Raw genomic sequence first — 19,455 nt, 5'->3', positions numbered from 1 at the left:
TTGTTTATAGAGGTGCTCAATTTTTGTAATTAATTTTAGTTTTTGCCCCAATTGCTTATGTCCTTTTACCTGTTAATGACATTGAATATTACTGTTAGGAACCCTACCTCTATAAGAATAATAACATATAAATGTATGTAAAGGCACAGAGGAATGGAGTTAAACATAGTGTTCCTGTTTTAAGGAGTATAGTGGTATGGTGGTCCACAAACTACCCGTTTTTGCATGAAAACTTAGCGTCTCTTTACTACTTTAGTAGGCTTGCTGTGTATAGACATATAGACTCATAGCATAGCATAACTGTTTACCTGTCGCTGAAACATGTGTTGTGTATGTACGGTGCTAATAAATGTTTTGTTGTAGATTACTTTATTGTAGTCTTTTTTAAACAAAGCAAAGTGAGCAAATGAGGAAGAACTGCTGTCATAGTGTTGGTGGTGCTTTTGGAAAACTCAGGAACAACCAGAAGATTACATATGAGTATCCTGGTTAAAGAAACACACCATCACCATCTATATTCCTAAGCACAGTGTTCCATATGAGGACTGTATTGCTTTTGGTGCAATACAATCTGTCTCTGTTGATTCTCTTTTTGTGTGTGAGTGAGGCACAGAGAAAGAAAAAGAGAAAGATAAAGTAAGCAATTAATGTAACTGCATATTAACAGGAGGTGGAGAGAATCTGAGATCAATTTGACTATAAATCATCACAGTTCCCTGTGAAATATTCATAATTCCTTCCACTGAGTCACATAACCTTCTGCTCTGTGTACTGTCACAGCAGCCATAAGGTTAATTAGAGAGCCTGCCTTCCGGGAAGAACACAGAGCGGGGGTAATTGCTGTTAAAATGTAAACCTATTTACCCATTTATCTCCCACCACATGCACAAACAGGCCTTATTCGTCCTGCTGCTTTTTCTGATTACAGAGTTTTCCTTAAGCTGCAGATACAAGGCCTCAGCATGTACTGAAAATTCAACTTTAAAAGCAGATTAGCCAGTTGACCTTGAGCATCTTCTTACCAGCCAGACCATACTTAGTTTTAGCCTGATTCATTGGAATGGGAGCTGCCAGTCTTAAAGGAAAGTTCTGGCCTTGCAGTTTTGCTGTGATTGCAGTGCCAGGGCACTTGCTGACTCATCAGGATCATTTATTCAAGTAATCACGCTCTAAGTGCTCGGGTGTTTTATGACAAAATACAGTCAAGTCCATAAGTATTTGGACGCTGACAGTTTTTGTAATCTTGCCTCCACACACCACCTCAGTGGATTTGAGATGAAGCAATCAAGACGTGATTAAAGTGTAGATTTTCAGCTTTGAATTAATTTTAAATTCATTTTAATAAAATTTCAACAAAAGTTTAACATAAACCTTTTCGGAATTGCAGCAGTTTTGATACAGTTCTTTTGTTTTACAGTAATTTTCAAAGGTAATTAGACGACTGATGAATAGCGAGGTATAATATTGCCAGTCTCCTTATTATTTTATATGAAATTAAGCAGACAAAAAGTCTAGAGTTGATTCCGAGTGTGAAATTTGCTTCTCATGGATGTGTATAACAGAATGTAAAAACAGCAGGGCAAATCCTAAGGTAAAATGTCCTTCATAGCAATGTGTGTGTTTTTATCAGCAATTTAACAGACACATCCCAAGCTTCACACTTCACTTATTTGTCATTTACACATTCATACATAGTACAATCTGTACATTTTATGGAGATGATATTTGCTGTTCTACTTTCTGTTAATTTTCCTCTTTTGACACAATCTCTTTTCACTGGACATACTTATTTTACGTAATTAAAAAATATTAAAGTTAGAAAACTCATCTAGTTAGCATAGCATATAATTGTATTGAAGAAATTATGTTTGTAACAACATACTAGACTTCTAGCAATGGTGACACTTAGGCCCTCTGTGTTACAATTAACCCAACGTATGGGGTACTTGTAACATTTGCATTCTGTCCATGTTTGGCTGAAATGTTCACAGGTGGTTGGTGCTGGAAACTAAACATACATTTTCATCGGCAGCAGAGATGTGTAGGTTACTTCTTGCTCAATATTTTACATCATGATGAAAAAATGCTAAAAAAATGCTATATGGATGTTAGGTGTGCCCAACCTGGAGCTTAATATGCAGTTAAATAAACACAGTTGACACTGGTTGCCATTGACACTGGTCCCACACAATGCTCAGCTAATTCTCCACATGAACTCTGCAAACACAGGAACTGACCTTATTGAATCTGTTTTACTCGTGTATATATTTTAAAGAATTCAAAAAAATACTTCTTGGACTTTAGTTAAAACATGGTTAGGCACTTATCCAAGGTTTATAAGAAAGATGAACAGGTAAGAGAATGTAGGCCGGGTTAAGGTAACACAATAAGCACACAATAAACAATATAAAAATAAGTGACTACTGAGGTAACAAGAAATAAGTTAAATTTTATTCAACAAAGTTGCATTGACTCAACATATGTGTCCAATAAATTTGCCAGCTCACAACAGTTTATTAAAATAACTCACTTTGGTACATAGATTTGTCAATGTACATCAATTACTCTAACTTGCTTTAAACAAACAGATTAATTAAATTTGTTATGTATTGTCTCATTCCATTGGTATAATAAATATAAATATAACATTTATGATTCACTGGATCTGCATTCTTTACCTGACAACTGTTATGTAGAGTAAAAAGGTATCATTATTGTCACAGGTTAAACCAGATTTGTTTAGTTGCCTTTTGGTTGTCTAATACAAAATAACTGAAATAGCAATTTTCATTTCAAATGTCTTAAATGCTTTGAATTCCTCTCAACAGGACATGTATCTCTACAGAGACATACTCTGTGCTTTGGTCTTTGCGGAAAACCACTAGATGGTGCCAAAATCACAAGGAATGCTTACTACTCTGAAATATGAACTGTTATCTGACTGCAGAAAAAGACATTCACTGCTGGATTATACAGTGCTTGTGAAAAATTAACTGTTGCTGTACCAACTAAGAATCAAATGCCTTTTACAATGGCATGAGCTCTTCTGAAACACTGGTTTGTTGAAACTTTGAATCCAGATTAATTGAGAAAATTGATTTGACAGTACAGTGCATATGTTACAAACCTTGCATCCTGAAAAAATGCCTTTTATGTTATGGTTATGGCATAAAACAGTCATGTTAACTTTTTTTTTTTTTACTGACTTTTCCTATTCCCTGGTGCTCAAACCTACAGTACAATTAAAACCACCATAAAATCTGGCCAGGGGTTAAGCAACCAAAACCCATGCACACCCATGAGCAAGTACTTAACCTCACTAACCAATTTTTGTAAAAGTATAGTATCATTATTTGAACATACTCAGAGAAGCAAAGGTTTAGTATGACTATCTTCTAGCTATCAACTTGGAAGTTGAATTATTATTTGTGATCTTAATGTATTATTTAAAATAGAAATATTAACTACATTTGCAGTGGATCTCTGAAAAAATACATGAAATACATTAAACCTTTAGGTAAATGTTGTAGTACAGGTGACTCCCTTTTACTGGATGTAACTATGCAATTAATATCCAAGATTCAAATTTCATTCCAGGAGAGGTGATTATCCTTGTGTAATTACTCTGTGAAAAACATATAAACAAGGAAAACCTTTTAATTGGTCCTGGGATAGCATTTAATTGATATGAAGGAAAACAAACACTCTGCTCTTGGCAACCAATTAAGATAATAGAACACCTTTGTTTTGATTTGTGTATTTAAGATCTCACACATACGTTGATTCTTTGGTTTTCAACAACTGTAAGGGGTACACATTTCAGAAACTACCACACTTCCTTTTTTTCTATTCACAGTTTTTTTGTCAGACTTCCAAGAAGCTTTTTTAATAGCAGCTATATTTCAGTAACACACTCTGTGTAATTCTAAAATGTGCTTTCTTATTCTTATGTCTTTTTTGTTGTTCTCTTTTTCTGCACAGTTGCCAATCCTCTAAAATGAATGCGACTGAACAAGTATCATTTTTCATCATAGAGGGATTCAAAGACAGAAAATTGATTCTGTTTCCTGTGTTCTTGACAATGTATGTTCTTATACTGGTTGGAAACAGTATGATTATATATCTGGTCAGAACAGACCCCAAACTGAATTCACCCATGTACTTTTTTCTCCACAATCTATCCTTCTCTGATATAATCTATACATCAACAACAATTCCCAACATGCTTTCAGGATTTCTAGTGGAGGTCAAAACCATTTCCAAAGCAGGCTGTTTTGCACAAATGTATATTTTCCTCTCCATGGGTGTAACTGGACGTGCTTTGTTAACAGTGATGGCTTTTGACCGATATTTAGCCATCTGTAACCCTTTACGCTACACATCAATCATGACCAGAAAGGTTCGTTATTTGCTTATATTTTCAGCATGGGTCTTTGGGTGGTTTATTCCTTTCACTTCCCTGATTTTAGCTTTGCCACTACCCTTCTGTGGACCAAACATAGTTAAGCATATCTTGTGTGATCATACCTCACTTGTGCGCCTGGCATGCACTGACATTACAAGAAATAGCATTGTATCACTAACTTTTGCTTTATTTGCCCTTCTGTCTACTTTCCTGCTAATTCTGGCATCATATGTGTTAATTGGGAAAACCATCAGGAAAATGGGCTCAGCTGAAAGACTGAAAGCTGCTGCTACTTGTGTGTCTCATCTGATAGTGGTAACCATTTCTTTTGTATCTGCCACTTGTGTGTACATCTCCTACAGAGTGACCACATTTGACCCAGATGCACGTTTGGTTATTGCTGTGCTTTACTCTGTACTGACGCCCCTACTGAACCCTTTCATTTACAGCTTGAGGAATAAAGAGTTGCAGGATGCAATGAAGAGAGCCTTTTGCAGAAGCAGTACAGCCTCAAACCTGGTCAAGAAAACGGTGCCCTCTGTAGCATCATAAAATAGATACAGTGAGTTGTGTGAAATGTGCTTGTATTCTAATGTGGTGCTCAAATATCCTGTTAAAGCTGTGTGGTACAGATGTCTCTTTCCACTTGTTTTTCTGCGTTAACTATGTTGCATACAGGCACATTTCTTGACTGTATCCTATTATATGCACTGTACAACATTGAACATATTAGCAAGTAAACCAGCATGGTAATTCCAGCATGGAAATTAATGTCTGTCTTACAAAAAAGCCTGTCTTTCTTTCCCACTACCAATCAACAGAACTCATCAGATTAAAATTGTAAAATGTGCAAAAGCAAACTATTAGTCATAACAAGAACCAAGGTGGTTCAACTGTACCAAGTGTGATTCTGATTTGTCACTCACTTTTAAATGACATAGAAAAGGCTTTTTTTTTTATTCAATCATGTTTGAAAAGAAATTCTTCACATAATGTATACTATATCAGTCTACATTGTCTTCCTATAATCATTATATTATATAAAGGTTCTTTAAAAAAAGGTTTTTCACAGTCACACATTTTTTTTTTACAAAAATGGCTCTCTAAAGAACAATCAATTGAATGATTTTAACAGTCTTCAAAGCATTAAATTGTGATTAAAGCTTCTAACTGCTGTTAGAATCTATTAAATATTATGTGGTATGTGACAGAAATAGGCTGGACTAAGATAGACTATAAGCAAACTATTCTAGTTCTATTGAGTTATTTGTATTTTATATTGCTATGTAATTAAATTAATCCTGATACCTTAGTCTTGGATATGTCCAGATTTTGTCCATATTTAAACTGTAATTGAGATTTTAAATTTTACTGATACAGCTGTTTGCAATATGAAAAATGTAAAACATACATTTGGAAACATACACATTTTATTTTATATGACAAGACAAACATTAAGTCACAGTTTTGCCATACAAAGAGACAAAAAGAAATCCACATCAGTTCAGCTGTTTCTCCTAAATATAAACCATTGCATTATTTATTTATTTAGATTAGAATTATAATACATTTTATCAGCTTTCATACAAATGCCATTTGTAATCTTTTAATGTGAAAAACAGTTAAACCAACGTATGTGTTGCTTGATATGTTATGTACGTATATATATATATATATATATATATATATATATATATATATATATATATATATATATTCAACCCCCATTATAAAATTACTTTTATAAACAATCAAACAAGAACAATTCAAATAGCTTTACAGACTTAATATTAGTTTCTCCAAATGCAACTGCCCCCTGAATAGAATCCCTCATCAGAGCACATCAGTGCAAATCAGGAGGCAAATCAGGCTTTATTAGTTGCATCAGGTGTGTTAGATATAAAACACATCAAATACCTGTACTGGCCAGGGATTTGTTGACTGTGGCGTTTGATTACATGTAAGAAATGTAGCTAAGTCAAGAGTGCTGTTCAAAAAGTTCAGAGATCACTGCATTGCACATGTTTCAAGAGATACAGTTGGAGGCAAGTTCACTAGTTTAAACTAGTTCACAAGTTAAAACACTGTCTACATTACCAGGACATGGCAGAAAGAGAAAGAGGAAAAGGAAGAAAGAAAGAGGAAGATATCACCAGTACAGGCAGACATAAAAAGAACAGAGGCAATTGGTGATAGTAGTCTCACAATTAGTGAAATGGAGATGAGTGCAGTGAATGTGTCTCCAGTGAATGTAATATAAATGCATCTGTCTGGAAGGTCTAGTCACTGGTTAATAAGTATTCCTTGCTAAAAATACACCATAAAGATAAAAGAACACTCCACACAACGCAGAAAAAAGGTTATTGAAGAAAGTCAGAGGATGGATACAAAAACATTTCCAAATGGACACTGAACATCCCCTTATTTCAGTTAAATCCATCATTAAGAAATTAAAGGAATATGCAGATGTGTAAATCTGCCTAGAGCAGGCTGTCCTCACAAACTGAGTGGCCATGCAAGAAAGAGACTAGTGAGGGATGCCACCAAGTACCCTTTGCTACAATCACTTGTGACACATTGAATAAAGGTTGTGAATATTTATGCAGTCACTTATTTTACATTATATACTTTTGCAAGTGACTTTGTAGAAATCTGTTTTACCTACTTTACTTACATTAAAGAGGTTTTTGGAAACCTTTTTTTAAAATAAAAAAACGTTAATTATATTTACCATGATACCATTTATAAAAGCAATAAATATGGGAAAACATCCAAGCGGGTAAATAGTTTTTATAGGCTCTATATGTGTAATGCAGCTTGTGTTTTGATATCTAAATCAGGCACATTTATAACATGTCTGTTGTTGCTTGACATTGCACATTAAATAGATTTACAAGGATGTTTCCTACACTTAATCACTTAGCTCTGGGAGCTGGACCATTATTTAGGCACACAAGAGCTTGTGTTCTTTTATTTTATTTGCAGTGCCTCAGTTTGAACTATTTGATCATCTGTGAGAGGAAAATTAAGTGACAGAAATATTACACTCACTCGTAATTAAGAATTGGAAGTTAATTCCTGAGAAACATTAAGGAGTGAAGGATATCCAGCGTACTGAAATAATGAGTACATGAGTACATAAAATGATATAACAAGTAACTTTGACTAAGCAATTCCACCTATAATAAACAACTACAATACTTTAAAGAATCCTGGAAACTAAATCAAACATTTATCTGTTATTGCCTACCAATTTACAATCATGAAGTAGGTAAGATTTTAAATCCAAAAGGGTTGATTAAGCTTCTGTAATTATCTATGTTAGAGCACATGAAAAACAGAGTCACCCTGGAAACAAGGGAGCACTGAGGTTTTAATTGGTCTGGAGGAAACTTTTAATTGATATCAATGAAAACAAACAAATCTGCTTATTAGGCAAATGAAACACATGGCATTTGAATTGTCTATTTAAGACTCATACTTGTAGAAATGAAATAACATTTGGCATAAGGACAGTTGTGAGTGAGGTGAGATGTTTTCATAGGTTAGAGACATGGGGTTGCTTGGTCATGACATTTTTGCAAAAATATAAAATTTCCTTTAAGTCATTTTTTTTCATAGATTCCAAGTAAAAACAAGGGCAGTCATACATACACTCTGACTATAAAGGGAAAAAGATTTAGTTAAGATTTCTTTTGTTGTCATCAGTAGATTTTATTGCATTTGCTTATTTTTTATACATAGTTAAATGTACTGAGATAAACAATTAAAAAAATAATTTACAAATTTAGAATAGCCATGCCAATACATGTACTTTTGTTTGATTGGTTGTTATCTATATGACAGTTCTTACTGTGGTTAGATATATTTCTATATTGTTTAATTTTATTTCTAGACATTTTATTTAAATAGTTTGTGCTGTTTTTTTATTTATTAATTTGTTTTTATTTCTCTGTTTTTTATTTACAGGCCAGAATTCCAGCTCCTGTTTTGCCAAAATGAACATGTCTGAGCCAGTAACATTTTTCATCATTGAGGGTCTGAAAGATAAATACATGATTCTGTTTCCTATTTTCTTGACGATGTATGTTCTTATACTAGGGGGAAACAGTTTGATTATATATTTGGTCAGAACAGACCCCAAACTGAATTCACCCATGTACTTTTTCCTCCACAATCTGTCCTTCTGTGATATAATCTATACATCAACGACAATCCCCAACATGCTCTCAGGATTTCTAGTGGAGGTCAAAACCATTTCCAAAGCAGGATGTTTTGCACAAATGTATATTTTTCTCTCACTGACTGTAACAGGGCGTGCTTTGCTAACAGTTATGGCTTTTGACCGATATTTAGCCATCTGTAAACCTTTACACTACACATTAATCATGACTAGGAAGGTTTGTTATTTGCTTATATTTTCAGCATGGGTCTTTGGGTGGTTTATTCCTTTCACTTCCCTGATTTTAGCTTTGCCACTACCCTTCTGTGGTCCCAATATAGTTAAGCATATCTTCTGTGATCATACCTCACTTGTGCGCCTAGCATGCACTGACACTGCAAGAAACAATGTAGTATCACTATCATTTGCTTTATTTGGTATTATTTTTACTTTCCTGCTAATTCTGGCATCATACATTTTAATTGGGAAAGCCATCAGGAAAATGGGCTCAGTTGAACAACTGAAAGCGGCTGCTACTTGTGTGTCCCACCTGATAGTGGTGTGTATCTCCTATGTATCTGCTGCTTGTGTGTATATCTCCTATAGAGTGGCCACGTTTGACCCAGATGTGCGCTTGATTATTGCTGTGCTTTACTCTGTACTGACTCCCTTGTTGAACCCCTTCATTTATAGCTTGAGGAATAAAGAGCTGCAGGATGCAATGAAGAGAGCCTTCTGCAGATGCAGTACAGCCTCAAACCCAGTCAGGAAAACGGTGCCCTCTATAGCATCATAAAATGATGGTAATACTCAAATGTTGTGAAAGTGTGCTATATAGCACTCAGCTAATTTCTGAGCACCTCCCTGGTATATTTGACCAAACAACAATCAGCTTTATTTTTTAATGGACAGACGCCAAGCAGCCTGCTCTTCTCATTTCTTAAAACAGTTCTTGGCAAAGGGACTAACCAAGTTGACTCTCAGTTAGAGTGAAGCTTAATCAGTAACAACTAGCACAGAATTCCACTTATGAAGTGTATGTGGTTTGCAAAAATACAATTCAAGCAGTTTGAGGGGAGAATATTTAAAAAATGCAATTAAATACAAATTTCATCAATGTTTCTTTTTCTGTAAAATAAGTTGTGAGCAGTGAATACAATTGTGAATTCTGCTGTTATTAGAGAAATCGAAAATTACAGTTTACAAGCAAAACCATAATGTCATGTTCATATGCTGTAAAAACATGAAATTTACTACATTTAGCACTTTTTCATTGAGATTAATTGGCTCTTTTAGATTAACATCTTTGTCAAAAATTGTCATGTTAATGCAACCATGATTTCAAATAATATGTATACCATATTAAATAAATCAACAAAGTATTACTGGTAAAGTAATGTATAAAACTAAATGATTGCAATATTTTGAATTTTTATTTTTGTCTCTTCAAATAGTTTTTAATTTGGGAAAAATCACAAAGCCTGCTTTCTTGTTTATAAACCATATTCGTTTTAACTTTGTTTTTGTTGCAGAATAAGCAGAATGAGTGATTCATAGCAATAGATTATCATCTGTTAGCAATACTGATGTTGTTGCATTAAAAAAAAAAAAATCAGACAGAGAAAGACATCAATCCCAGACTTTGGTTTCTTTAATGTCTTTAGATATTGTCAATGTGGGGGCTGGTTCATATCTGTAAGGAAACTATGAAACTCATGAAGAGCAAACTTCTCAACTGTCAACTGGCTTACAGTTCTGCTTAAAATTCAAGCTCTACCTATCAGTACAATGTTTAAGACTCAACTCTCTTGGACTAGGCCAATTGAACATGATCATGGCTTTTGATCATGTGTGTACAGATGGGGTATTGAAAAAACAGAATTATAATCTTGGTAGGTAAATGGATCTATTAACTGCATTATTATTTAAATTGTAATGATTTTTGCACATCTTTGCACAATTCTGGACCTAAGTGCATAATGTTAAATGTACACTGACCCTTCAATTCTTAATAAACCTTTTTTGTTTTAGTCTGTCACAGAGCTCTGGATTCAGTTTCTGGAATATCAGTTTATATGAGCATAAAATGACTTTTAGATATACTTTATTTACATTATGAAGTTATTTGCATTTCCATTTTTTAGTTATAGCACAATGATAACAATTAAAAGATCACATTGCCCATCTACTCTACTTTAGTACTAACATATACTTTGGAATATATAAGCACAATTTATAGCATACATATAAGCATACGTCAAGCTCATTATACCGCAAGTAATTCATTTTGTTCTTACTTTGTATATACATTATTGTATACTTTTATTGAATAATTTGAAATAATACTTTGACTTCTGACAGTTATTCTTTGACATTTACTTGTACTTCTACTTGTATATGACGATTGTGTACTCCATGTCCACCTCTGATCATCAGGGAGTTGGTAAAGACTGCAGGAGTACACTGGTCCAGTTGCACTGGCCTACTTAATTATAATTTATTGTTTTTCCACTGAATTTGAATTAGGGTATTTGACTTTAATTTTATGGTTTTTGTTTGGCAGTCACTGCCGGTTATTTGACCATTATTTTTTAAATATATTTTCTACAGAGTGGTGTCCTACCAGCTGTCTCTTATCCTCTCTCCAAGCAAATCAATCCCGTGTATCATGCCCCACCTGAAACCCATACACTGTCCTTATCCCACCCTTTGACAGATGCCACTGTAATTTTTTACTTCAGCTTTTAGTGATGCTAATGTTATTTTGTATGTGATCTTCATTTTAGGAATATGGGGAGATGGAGGTTATATAACTAATGACATACAACTGAAAAATAACTTTAATTCGATTAATACAAATGCAATGTTCTTGAATTTGGATTCAGAGGCTGTATGTTGAGGGCAGCCATGATGTAAGATAAGATAAGATAAGATAAGATAAGATAATCCTTTATTAGTCCCACAGTGGGGAAATTCTCAGTGTCACAGCAGAAAAGTGATAGCAAGACACTCAGATGCAAAAACATAGATAAATGACCAATATGTACACAATATAAATAATAGAAGTTAAAAAAAGCAATAACAAAATTGACTCTTAATTGCAAATGGGTTGGGGGTGGGGGGGGGGGTATTGCACATTGTATTTTTACATTGAAGAACCTCTGTTCCCTGAACATGTGTGTGTAGTTTAAGTGTGTGTGTTTGTGGTCCGCTGGGAGCAGGGCTGGTTGTGGAGTCTGACGGCAGCAGGAAGGAAGGACATGCGATACCGCTCCTTCACACATTTGGGGTGAAGCAGCCTGTCACTAAAGGTGCTGCCCAGTGCTGCCAGAGTCTCATGCATGGGGTGGGAGCTGTTTTCCAGCATGAATGCCAGCTTGGCTGTCATCCTAATGTCTCCCACCACCTGTACTTGGTCTAAGAAGCATCCCAGGACAGAGCCGGTTTATGAATTGTTTATGAATTTATTCAGTCTCTTCTTGTCTGCTGTCGAGATGCTACTGCCCCAGCAGACCACTCCATAAAAGATAGCAGATGCCACCCCTTTGCGGAAGAAAGTCCTCAGGAGTGCTCCCTGCACTCCAAAGGACCTCAGTCTCCTCAGTAGGTAGAGTCTGCTCTGGCCTTTCTTGTAGAGTGCAGCAGTGTTAACTGACCAGTTGTTGTTTAGATGAACACCCAGGTATTTATAAGAGTCCACACTCTCGATGTTCATACCCTGGATGTTCACTGATGAAGGGGGGTGTCTGCACCTGCGGAAATCCACCACCAGTTCTTTGGTCTTTCCCACATTTATCTAAAGGTGGTTCTGCAGACACCTGGGTTTTTGTGAAGGACAGGGGGTCTGGGTACTGGAATGTGTGAATGGGAGGTTGGAGCTGTCAGCTGATGAGCCAGTGGGGGGTGGCTGTGAGCTAAAAGTTGTGAGAAAGGGGGGGAGGACAGCATGATGGTAGTGCTACCGAGTGGGGATACAGCAGGGGTATCTGTGTAGGGGGAGGGCTAGGTGATTGATCAAACTAAAAATAGAAAAATAGATTGAGTTCATTTACCCACTTTTGGTCCCCCACCACCTGGGAGTTAGACTTTGTGTTCAGATATGGTTTTAAGGCCTTTCCAAACTCCCCTGACGTTGTTCTGCTGTAACTGTTCTTCCAGCTTCTTCCCTCCCTGATCTTCCTTCTCAGTTCCCTCTGCACAGCTTTCAGCTCATCCTTATCACCAGATCTGAAGGCCCTCTTTTTCTCTTTTAGAAAAGCCTTTATGTCCGGATTAATCCATGGCTTATTTTTTCTTTAAAAAAACACTGAACAGTCAGTGTTACTGAACACTGAACAGACACACAGAAGTTGACATTGTCAGTAATGCAGTGAGTGAAATTGTCAATGTCCTCCCCACAGAGCACCTAACATTATAAATGAACTATTAAGTACAATTTTATGTAAATGAAAAATGATATCCTGTGATTTAAAATATAGAAATATTTCCAAAGGGTAGAATGTGAAACTACATTGTTATACCTCTGAAAAAGTACATGGAATTCATTAAACCTACAGGGAAATGGTGCTGAACAGTCAACTCCCTGCGACTGGTTGTACAAAGATTGTAACAAAGCAATTAAGATCCAAGATTTTAATTAAATTTCAGGAGGTGATTATGTTTGTGTTACCCATTACCCATAATAACAAGGAAACTTTTTAATTGGTCCAGGGATAGCTTTTAATTGATGTGAATGGAAACAAACACTTGCTCTTAATGACCAATTAAGATAATGATACACTTTTGTTATGATTTATACTTCTATTTAAGACCTTACATAAAGGGCTATGCATTTCAGAAACTAGCAGACTTGCTGTTTTTTCTCTCTATGTTTTGTGTCAGACTTTTTAGAGACACCTCCATAGATTCACACTGAAGCTTTTTTCCAGTGGGTTTAAATTTGGTACAAAATTGAACGGCTCGACTAAATACCATATTTTGCTGATGTGTGCAGTGTAATTCTAAAAATGTGGTTTCTTTTTCTTCTCTGTTTTTTGCTTTTCTTTTTTCTGCACAGGTTCAGGCCTTCAGAAATGAACTAAAATGAACACAACTGAGCAAGTATCATTTTTTATCATAGAGGGATTCAAAGACAAGCATGTGATTCTGTTTCCTGTGTTCTTGACAATGTATGTTCTTATACTGGTTGGAAACAGTATGATTATATATCTGGTCAGAACAGACCCCAAACTGAATTCACCCATGTACTTTTTCCTCCACAATCTATCTTTCTCTGATATAATCTATACATCAACGACAATCCCCAACATGCTTTCAGGATTTCTAGTGGAGGTCAAGACCATTTCCAAAGCAGGCTGCTTTGCACAAATGTATATTTTTCTCTCCATGGGTGTAACCGGACGTGCTTTGCTAACGGTGATGGCTTTTGATCGTTATTTAGCCATCTGTAACCCTTTACGCTACATATCCATCATGACTAGGAAGGTTCGTCATTTGCTTATATTTTCAGCATGGGTCTTTGGATTGTTTATTACTTTTCCAGCTTTTTTTTTAGCTTTGCCACTACCCTTCTGTGGACCAAACATAGTTAAGCATATCTTGTGTGATCATACCTCACTTGTGCGCCTGGCATGCACTGACATTACAAGAAATAGCATTGTTGGACTATTTTTTGCTTTATTTGCCCTTCTGTCTACTTTTCTGCTAATTTTGGCATCATACATTTTAATTGGGAAAACCCTCAGGAAAATGGGTTCAGCTGAAAGATTGAAAGCTGCTGCTACTTGTGTGTCTCATCTGATAGTGGTAACCATTTCTTTTGTATCTGCCACTTGTGTGTACATCTCCTACAGAGTGACCACGTTTGACCCAAATGCGCGCTTAGTTATTGCTGTGCTTTACTCTGTACTGACGCCCCTACTGAACCCTTTCATTTACAGCTTGAGGAATAAAGAGCTGCAGGATGCAATGAAAAGAGCCTTCTGCAGAAGCAGGACAGTCTTAGACATGGCCAGAAAAACTGTGCCCACTATATCATCATGAAATAGGTACAGTTGTGTGAAATGTTCTAATGTGGTATTTTACCACTGTTAAATACAATCACATTTATCAAACAGTTATGAACTAAATAACCTTTATTGATGGTGATAAATATGGCCAATTTCTATTCCTAACAACACAGTTGACTGCATCCTGGCAAATGCACTATAAAATATTGAGTGCATTAGGAAGTAAACCAACATGGTAATGAAAGTTTGCCTTCCAACAAAGGGATTTAAGAATTTCAGCATTATTTTCCCACTTTCAAGCATTTTCAATATTGGTCATAACAATAAACAGGATGGCTCAACTGTACCAAGCGTGATTCTCACTTGTCACTCATGTTTAAGTACCATTGAAGAAACACTTTTGGTACCATCTTCAAATAATACAAAAGTTCTATATCAATTTAAATGTTCTTTCTAAAATATTTATTTTATGTAGAGATTTATCACACTCACACATTTACTTCTTTACCAAAAAAGGTTCTCTAAATATCAGTGCACTGAAATGTTTAGGTCTTTATCGCTGTTAAAATCTATTGTTAGATGTTATTTGACATGCAACAGAATTGGGGTGGAATACAGATAGAGACAATAAGTAATCCATCTGTATGGTTGAATTAATTGAATGTTGTGCGCTAATTATAAAACATTAAACGTTATTTATCAGAATTCATTTATCTAACCTTTTTCATTTATGTGCTCATATTTTGTCCATATTTTTGACTTTGGAGCCCAAAGGTTAGAAGAGCAATATTGGGACTGGAAGATCCGCCCAAAATCTAGTGTGTTCACAGCTAACTTAACTGAGCTTGTAATCCATGGCACTGCTGTGCAATCGCTATAAAGTGTATTTCCACTTTTACTAATGCAGATGTCTGTGAAAAATGACCCTAAGAACCAAAAGAAAAATACTACAAAAAATGATCATGAACATATACTTATAAATTTTAATGATAAACATTGCCATATTTCATACAAAGAAACAGAAAGACATTTTTTCTCATAACTATATATGTTAGCATCTGTATTTATTTGGGAATTCCTTAAACAGAAGAACCAATACAACAGAAGTTTACCAATATTTAAGAAAAATAATAATTGCTTAAGTAGTTTACCAAACCATCATATTCAATTATCATTATATATCAAAAGACCGCTTTAATGCCATCACAAAAAAGGGCCAAATGGTTCTGTCCCATAAACCTATAATAATAGTCAGGGTATTCTGGCAGTAGGGCTAACTCCACTTGTTACAAATGCAGTGATCATGTGTGATGTGTTGGTGGTTGAGAAAGGCTGCAATATCAGCATGGCTTTATTGGAGTTATACAAGGAAAGGCAAAAAGCTCAAGAAACTTAAACTTTAAACACAAAACACACAGAGTCCCAACTGTTCTCACATTTCTGATTTAATGGCAGGGGTAGAATATGTTAGAGAACAACAGTGGAATTGGACACCTCTCACCTCTACTCCTCTTTGTTGTGCTAAAACTTGAAAAACTGGTTGACCTTGCCTTGGGACTGTCTACAATTGTCACCATAGTTACTGAATAAATGAAATTATATTAATACATTTAAATTAAAAGATACGGTTATTAGCATACATAATACATAAAAGTATAATATTTAGATTTGATATATTTTTTCATAGTAGTAAAGAAATAATATATGAATAATATATCAATATAATATACATACAGAATGGAAAATGTTTCTTTCAGGTTTGTATTTACACATTATAAATTGCATGTTTAAAGCATGATATGTAAAAATGATCAGACAATTTATGTGTAAATATTTTATTTAAACGAAATATTACATAACACTTACATCCTACTTAATCTGGAAAGAAACTGCTTTAAGACTGAGAAAGTGGGACAATAAGTAGTATGTAAGGAATCTTTTTTTTCTGTGGTCATGTTATTCTTGACTGTTAACATATATTTTGATACACTGTTTTATTCTCACATTACATTTAAATACAATGACAGTAAAAAGACATTGTTTACATTTTAATATTTCCTGAAAAGGATATAAATGAATTGCTGTCCACAGACCTTCCATAGTGACTAGAATTTTCTTCTCCACAACAAATTCAGTCCTACAAGCTCTTAAAGCTGTTTAAATCTAGGTATTGTGTTGGCTATGGCCTGAAAATCACCTAAACTGTTATGATACACCAAGCAATGTGACATTGTTTTGTTGGTGTAACAAGTAATTTGTAAGTTTTTCCACAGAAAAGAAGAGATGTGTGGCTTACTAAACATCAGTGTATGACATATTTACATCTATGTATGAACTATCTATGAACTATTCTTTAATATTCTTCTAATTTCTGCCAGTGATTATATTGCATATTGTATATCAAAGCAAGAACTATAGCAAAAAACTTGCAAAGGCTTACAAAATTAATGTAAAAATATTTTATTCCAAGGTATTTTGGAGCATTTCTATTAATCAATTTTTTACACAGTAAAGAACAATGGCCAGATTTTTATTATGTCAAAAGGTACAAAATGCCAAAAATGTTGGTTCAATGATTATATATTTGCTAATTAATTCTAAAGTCATGATTCAGGAATAGTCTTCCTTTTCCAGGGGATCCACTGCCGGATTTCTTTGCTGTGAAATCCATATATGAGTGGGTTAAGACTGGTAGGAATAATTAAAAACATGATACTGGCCACTTTTCCAATTTCTGCAAAAGCAGGGAAACGATGCAGAATTATTGCAATTACTCCACATCCAAGGATAATAAGGTATAGGCTCAGATGTGTACTGCACGTTTTCATGGCTTTACTCTGTAGAATACGGTTTCTACTTTTTACACAGACTGTGGCAATTCTGAGGTAAGTGAGACCAATGCATGCTATTGATGTCCCCCAAAGCACAGCAGAGGAAATTAAGCCATAGACATTATTAACTAACAGATTCTCACATGAAAGTTTGAAAAGGGAAGGATTGTCACAGAATGGATTTGAAATAGTTGAATGACAGTGTGACAGCCTAATGCTGAGGCTCAACACAATCCCAACAGGTATGATGGCCAGTACCCATGCTAATGCAGACAGTTTGACAACCATTTTGTTGGTCATTACTGTATTGTATCTTAAGGGGTTGCAAATGGCCACATACCGGTCAAAAGCCATGATCATCAATATAGTGTGCGCACTTGTACTGAACATATGAATTCCATAAGCTTGAATGACACAAGCAACGTAGCTGATATGCCTGTCAGATTCATCTATGAAAATATCTTTGAGTAAACCAGGAATCACAATAGAAGCACCAAGTACATCATTCAGAGGGAGGTTACAGAAGAGAAGGTACATGGGTTTATGAAGAGTTTTCTCCAGTGATATTAGGGCAATAAGTCCAAGGTTGGATACCATAATAAAAAGATACACTAAAAACAGAAGAACAAACACTGGATAAGCAGATTGCTGTGTGACCCTTAAGCCTTCAATCTTAAGAATGTGGAATCTGTATGTTCCATTTTCCATCATTTGAATCTGTAGAAAAAAATTAAGAAGGGAGGAAAAGTTGGGCTTAAGATTCCACACAGTCAATTACACGAGGACAGAAAATAAATATATACATACACACAGATCTCAACAATTTCAGCAATGAAGTTACTAAAATTTGAACTAAACATTAAAAATGCTGTTCTCCTGCTATTATGGTTATTTAAACATTTAAAAGATTTAAAATCAGCTGTTTCTGATTAACTGTTTTAACACCTTAAATTATTAAATGTGTAGTATAGCTTTCCTCAAGGCGTGGAGAATAGCTGCTACCACCAAAGTGATCTGCCAGATATATGGTTTTACAGCTTCTCTTTCCTGGTGATGTGACTTTCTGACATGACAATACTCTTAGGTATAAGAATGCCAGTTATTGGATAAATAAGTCCCTTGGTAGTCTTGCTATGACATAGCTCACAACATCACATCTGAGCTGATAAACAGCTCTTAAATTAGTAAAAGATCTGTAGAGCAGACTAAGTCAGGTCAGATTAAAAACAATAGATGTGTTTTTCTGTATATTTATATTTTCTATGTATTTATATAATTTATTTATATAATTAATTTGTTTAAATTATTTATTACATCTGTAATTCATAAGGATAATGCATGTTTAGTTGTTTGTTTAGATATAAGCCAAATCTTCATCTGCTAGTGCTGAACTGTGATTGTAATAAAGTACTCACATATATGAGTAGTATTTTTAGTACTTGACATAAGTATTGTTGCATTGCCACTGAAGAAGTCTTTTTCTTGAACAGTCCTTTTCTTCTATTGAAGCTCCAATTACAACACATACATAGAGGTAAAGATTTACGAAACATTTCCTCTAATGCTACTTATACAGTGGCAATTGAAATTATTTAACCACATTACAAATGAGGCTTAATAGCAAAATGGACAAACATTGAGCTGTTTGCAATAAATCAATTGAACATGAATAATTAAATACCTCAACTCAACTAATAGAACAAGTGCTTTCTCCAAATTCCACCCATAATGACACTTTAATGAATACTGCAGTCTCAGAATTATTCAACCTCCTTAAGAATGAAGCATATGCTAAAAAGAACACCCTGCCTACATGACAGTTGTTTAGTGATGCGCTGGGGCTGATTTGCTTCCTCTGGTACTGAAAACCTGCAATATATTCAGGGCAAGATGGATTTTATTAGGTATCAGGAAATCCTAGGAAAAAATGTCATGCCTTCTGTGAGGAAGGTGAAGATTGGACATTATTTCAACAGAACAGTGATCCCAAGCATACCTCCATGTTCACTAAGGCTTGTTCAGAAGAAGTCCTGGAAGATGCTGAAGTGG

General features: G+C 34.9%; 3 protein-coding genes across 3 annotated transcripts; 2 read left to right on the top strand and 1 right to left on the bottom strand.

The window, feature by feature from the left end:
* The first annotated feature begins 3,997 nt into the window (after positions 1 to 3,997).
* On the top strand, positions 3,998 to 4,957 carry LOC140539614 (olfactory receptor 6N1-like). The gene has a single exon (XM_072662356.1). The coding sequence runs from the start codon at positions 3,998 to 4,000 to the stop codon at positions 4,955 to 4,957; it is 960 nt and encodes a 319-aa protein (XP_072518457.1).
* Positions 4,958 to 8,403: 3,446 nt separating this feature from the next.
* On the top strand, positions 8,404 to 9,355 carry LOC140539785 (olfactory receptor 4B13-like). Its single transcript, XM_072662545.1, is given in 2 exon segments — positions 8,404 to 9,303; positions 9,305 to 9,355. Coding segments are annotated over 2 exon segments (951 nt in total).
* Positions 9,356 to 10,568: 1,213 nt separating this feature from the next.
* On the bottom strand, positions 10,569 to 18,114 carry LOC140539784 (olfactory receptor-like protein COR2). The gene is made up of 5 exons (XM_072662544.1): positions 17,747 to 18,114; positions 17,219 to 17,629; positions 14,532 to 14,548; positions 10,824 to 10,867; positions 10,569 to 10,625 (listed from the first exon to the last, which is right to left on the bottom strand). The coding sequence occupies exons 1-5, from the start codon at positions 18,112 to 18,114 to the stop codon at positions 10,569 to 10,571; spliced, it is 897 nt and encodes a 298-aa protein (XP_072518645.1).
* Positions 18,115 to 19,455: the final 1,341 nt, after the last annotated feature.

The sequence above is a fragment of the Salminus brasiliensis genome, chromosome 18, assembly GCF_030463535.1.
Source record: "Salminus brasiliensis chromosome 18, fSalBra1.hap2, whole genome shotgun sequence".
In the NCBI taxonomy this organism is placed as follows: Eukaryota; Metazoa; Chordata; class Actinopteri; order Characiformes; family Bryconidae; genus Salminus; species Salminus brasiliensis.
Note: the sequence above shows the minus strand (reverse complement) of the source record. Positions and strands in the feature narration are given on the sequence as shown.

Excerpts from the sequence above, each read along its gene's own strand:
- LOC140539614 (XM_072662356.1), top strand. The coding sequence starts at position 3,998 with ATGAATGCGACTGAACAAGTATCATTTTTCATCATAGAGGGATTCAAA.
- LOC140539784 (XM_072662544.1), bottom strand. The coding sequence starts at position 18,114 with ATGGAAAATGGAACATACAGATTCCACATTCTTAAGATTGAAGGCTTA. Across the intron at positions 17,630-17,746 it reads ATGATCATGGCTTTTGACCG|CCTCAGCATTAGGCTGTCAC; the intron begins GTATGTGGCCAT and ends GATTGTGTTGAG. Across the intron at positions 10,626-10,823 it reads TGCGGTATAATGAGCTTGAC|AAACTGAATCCAGAGCTCTG; the intron begins GTATGCTTATAT and ends CTGATATTCCAG.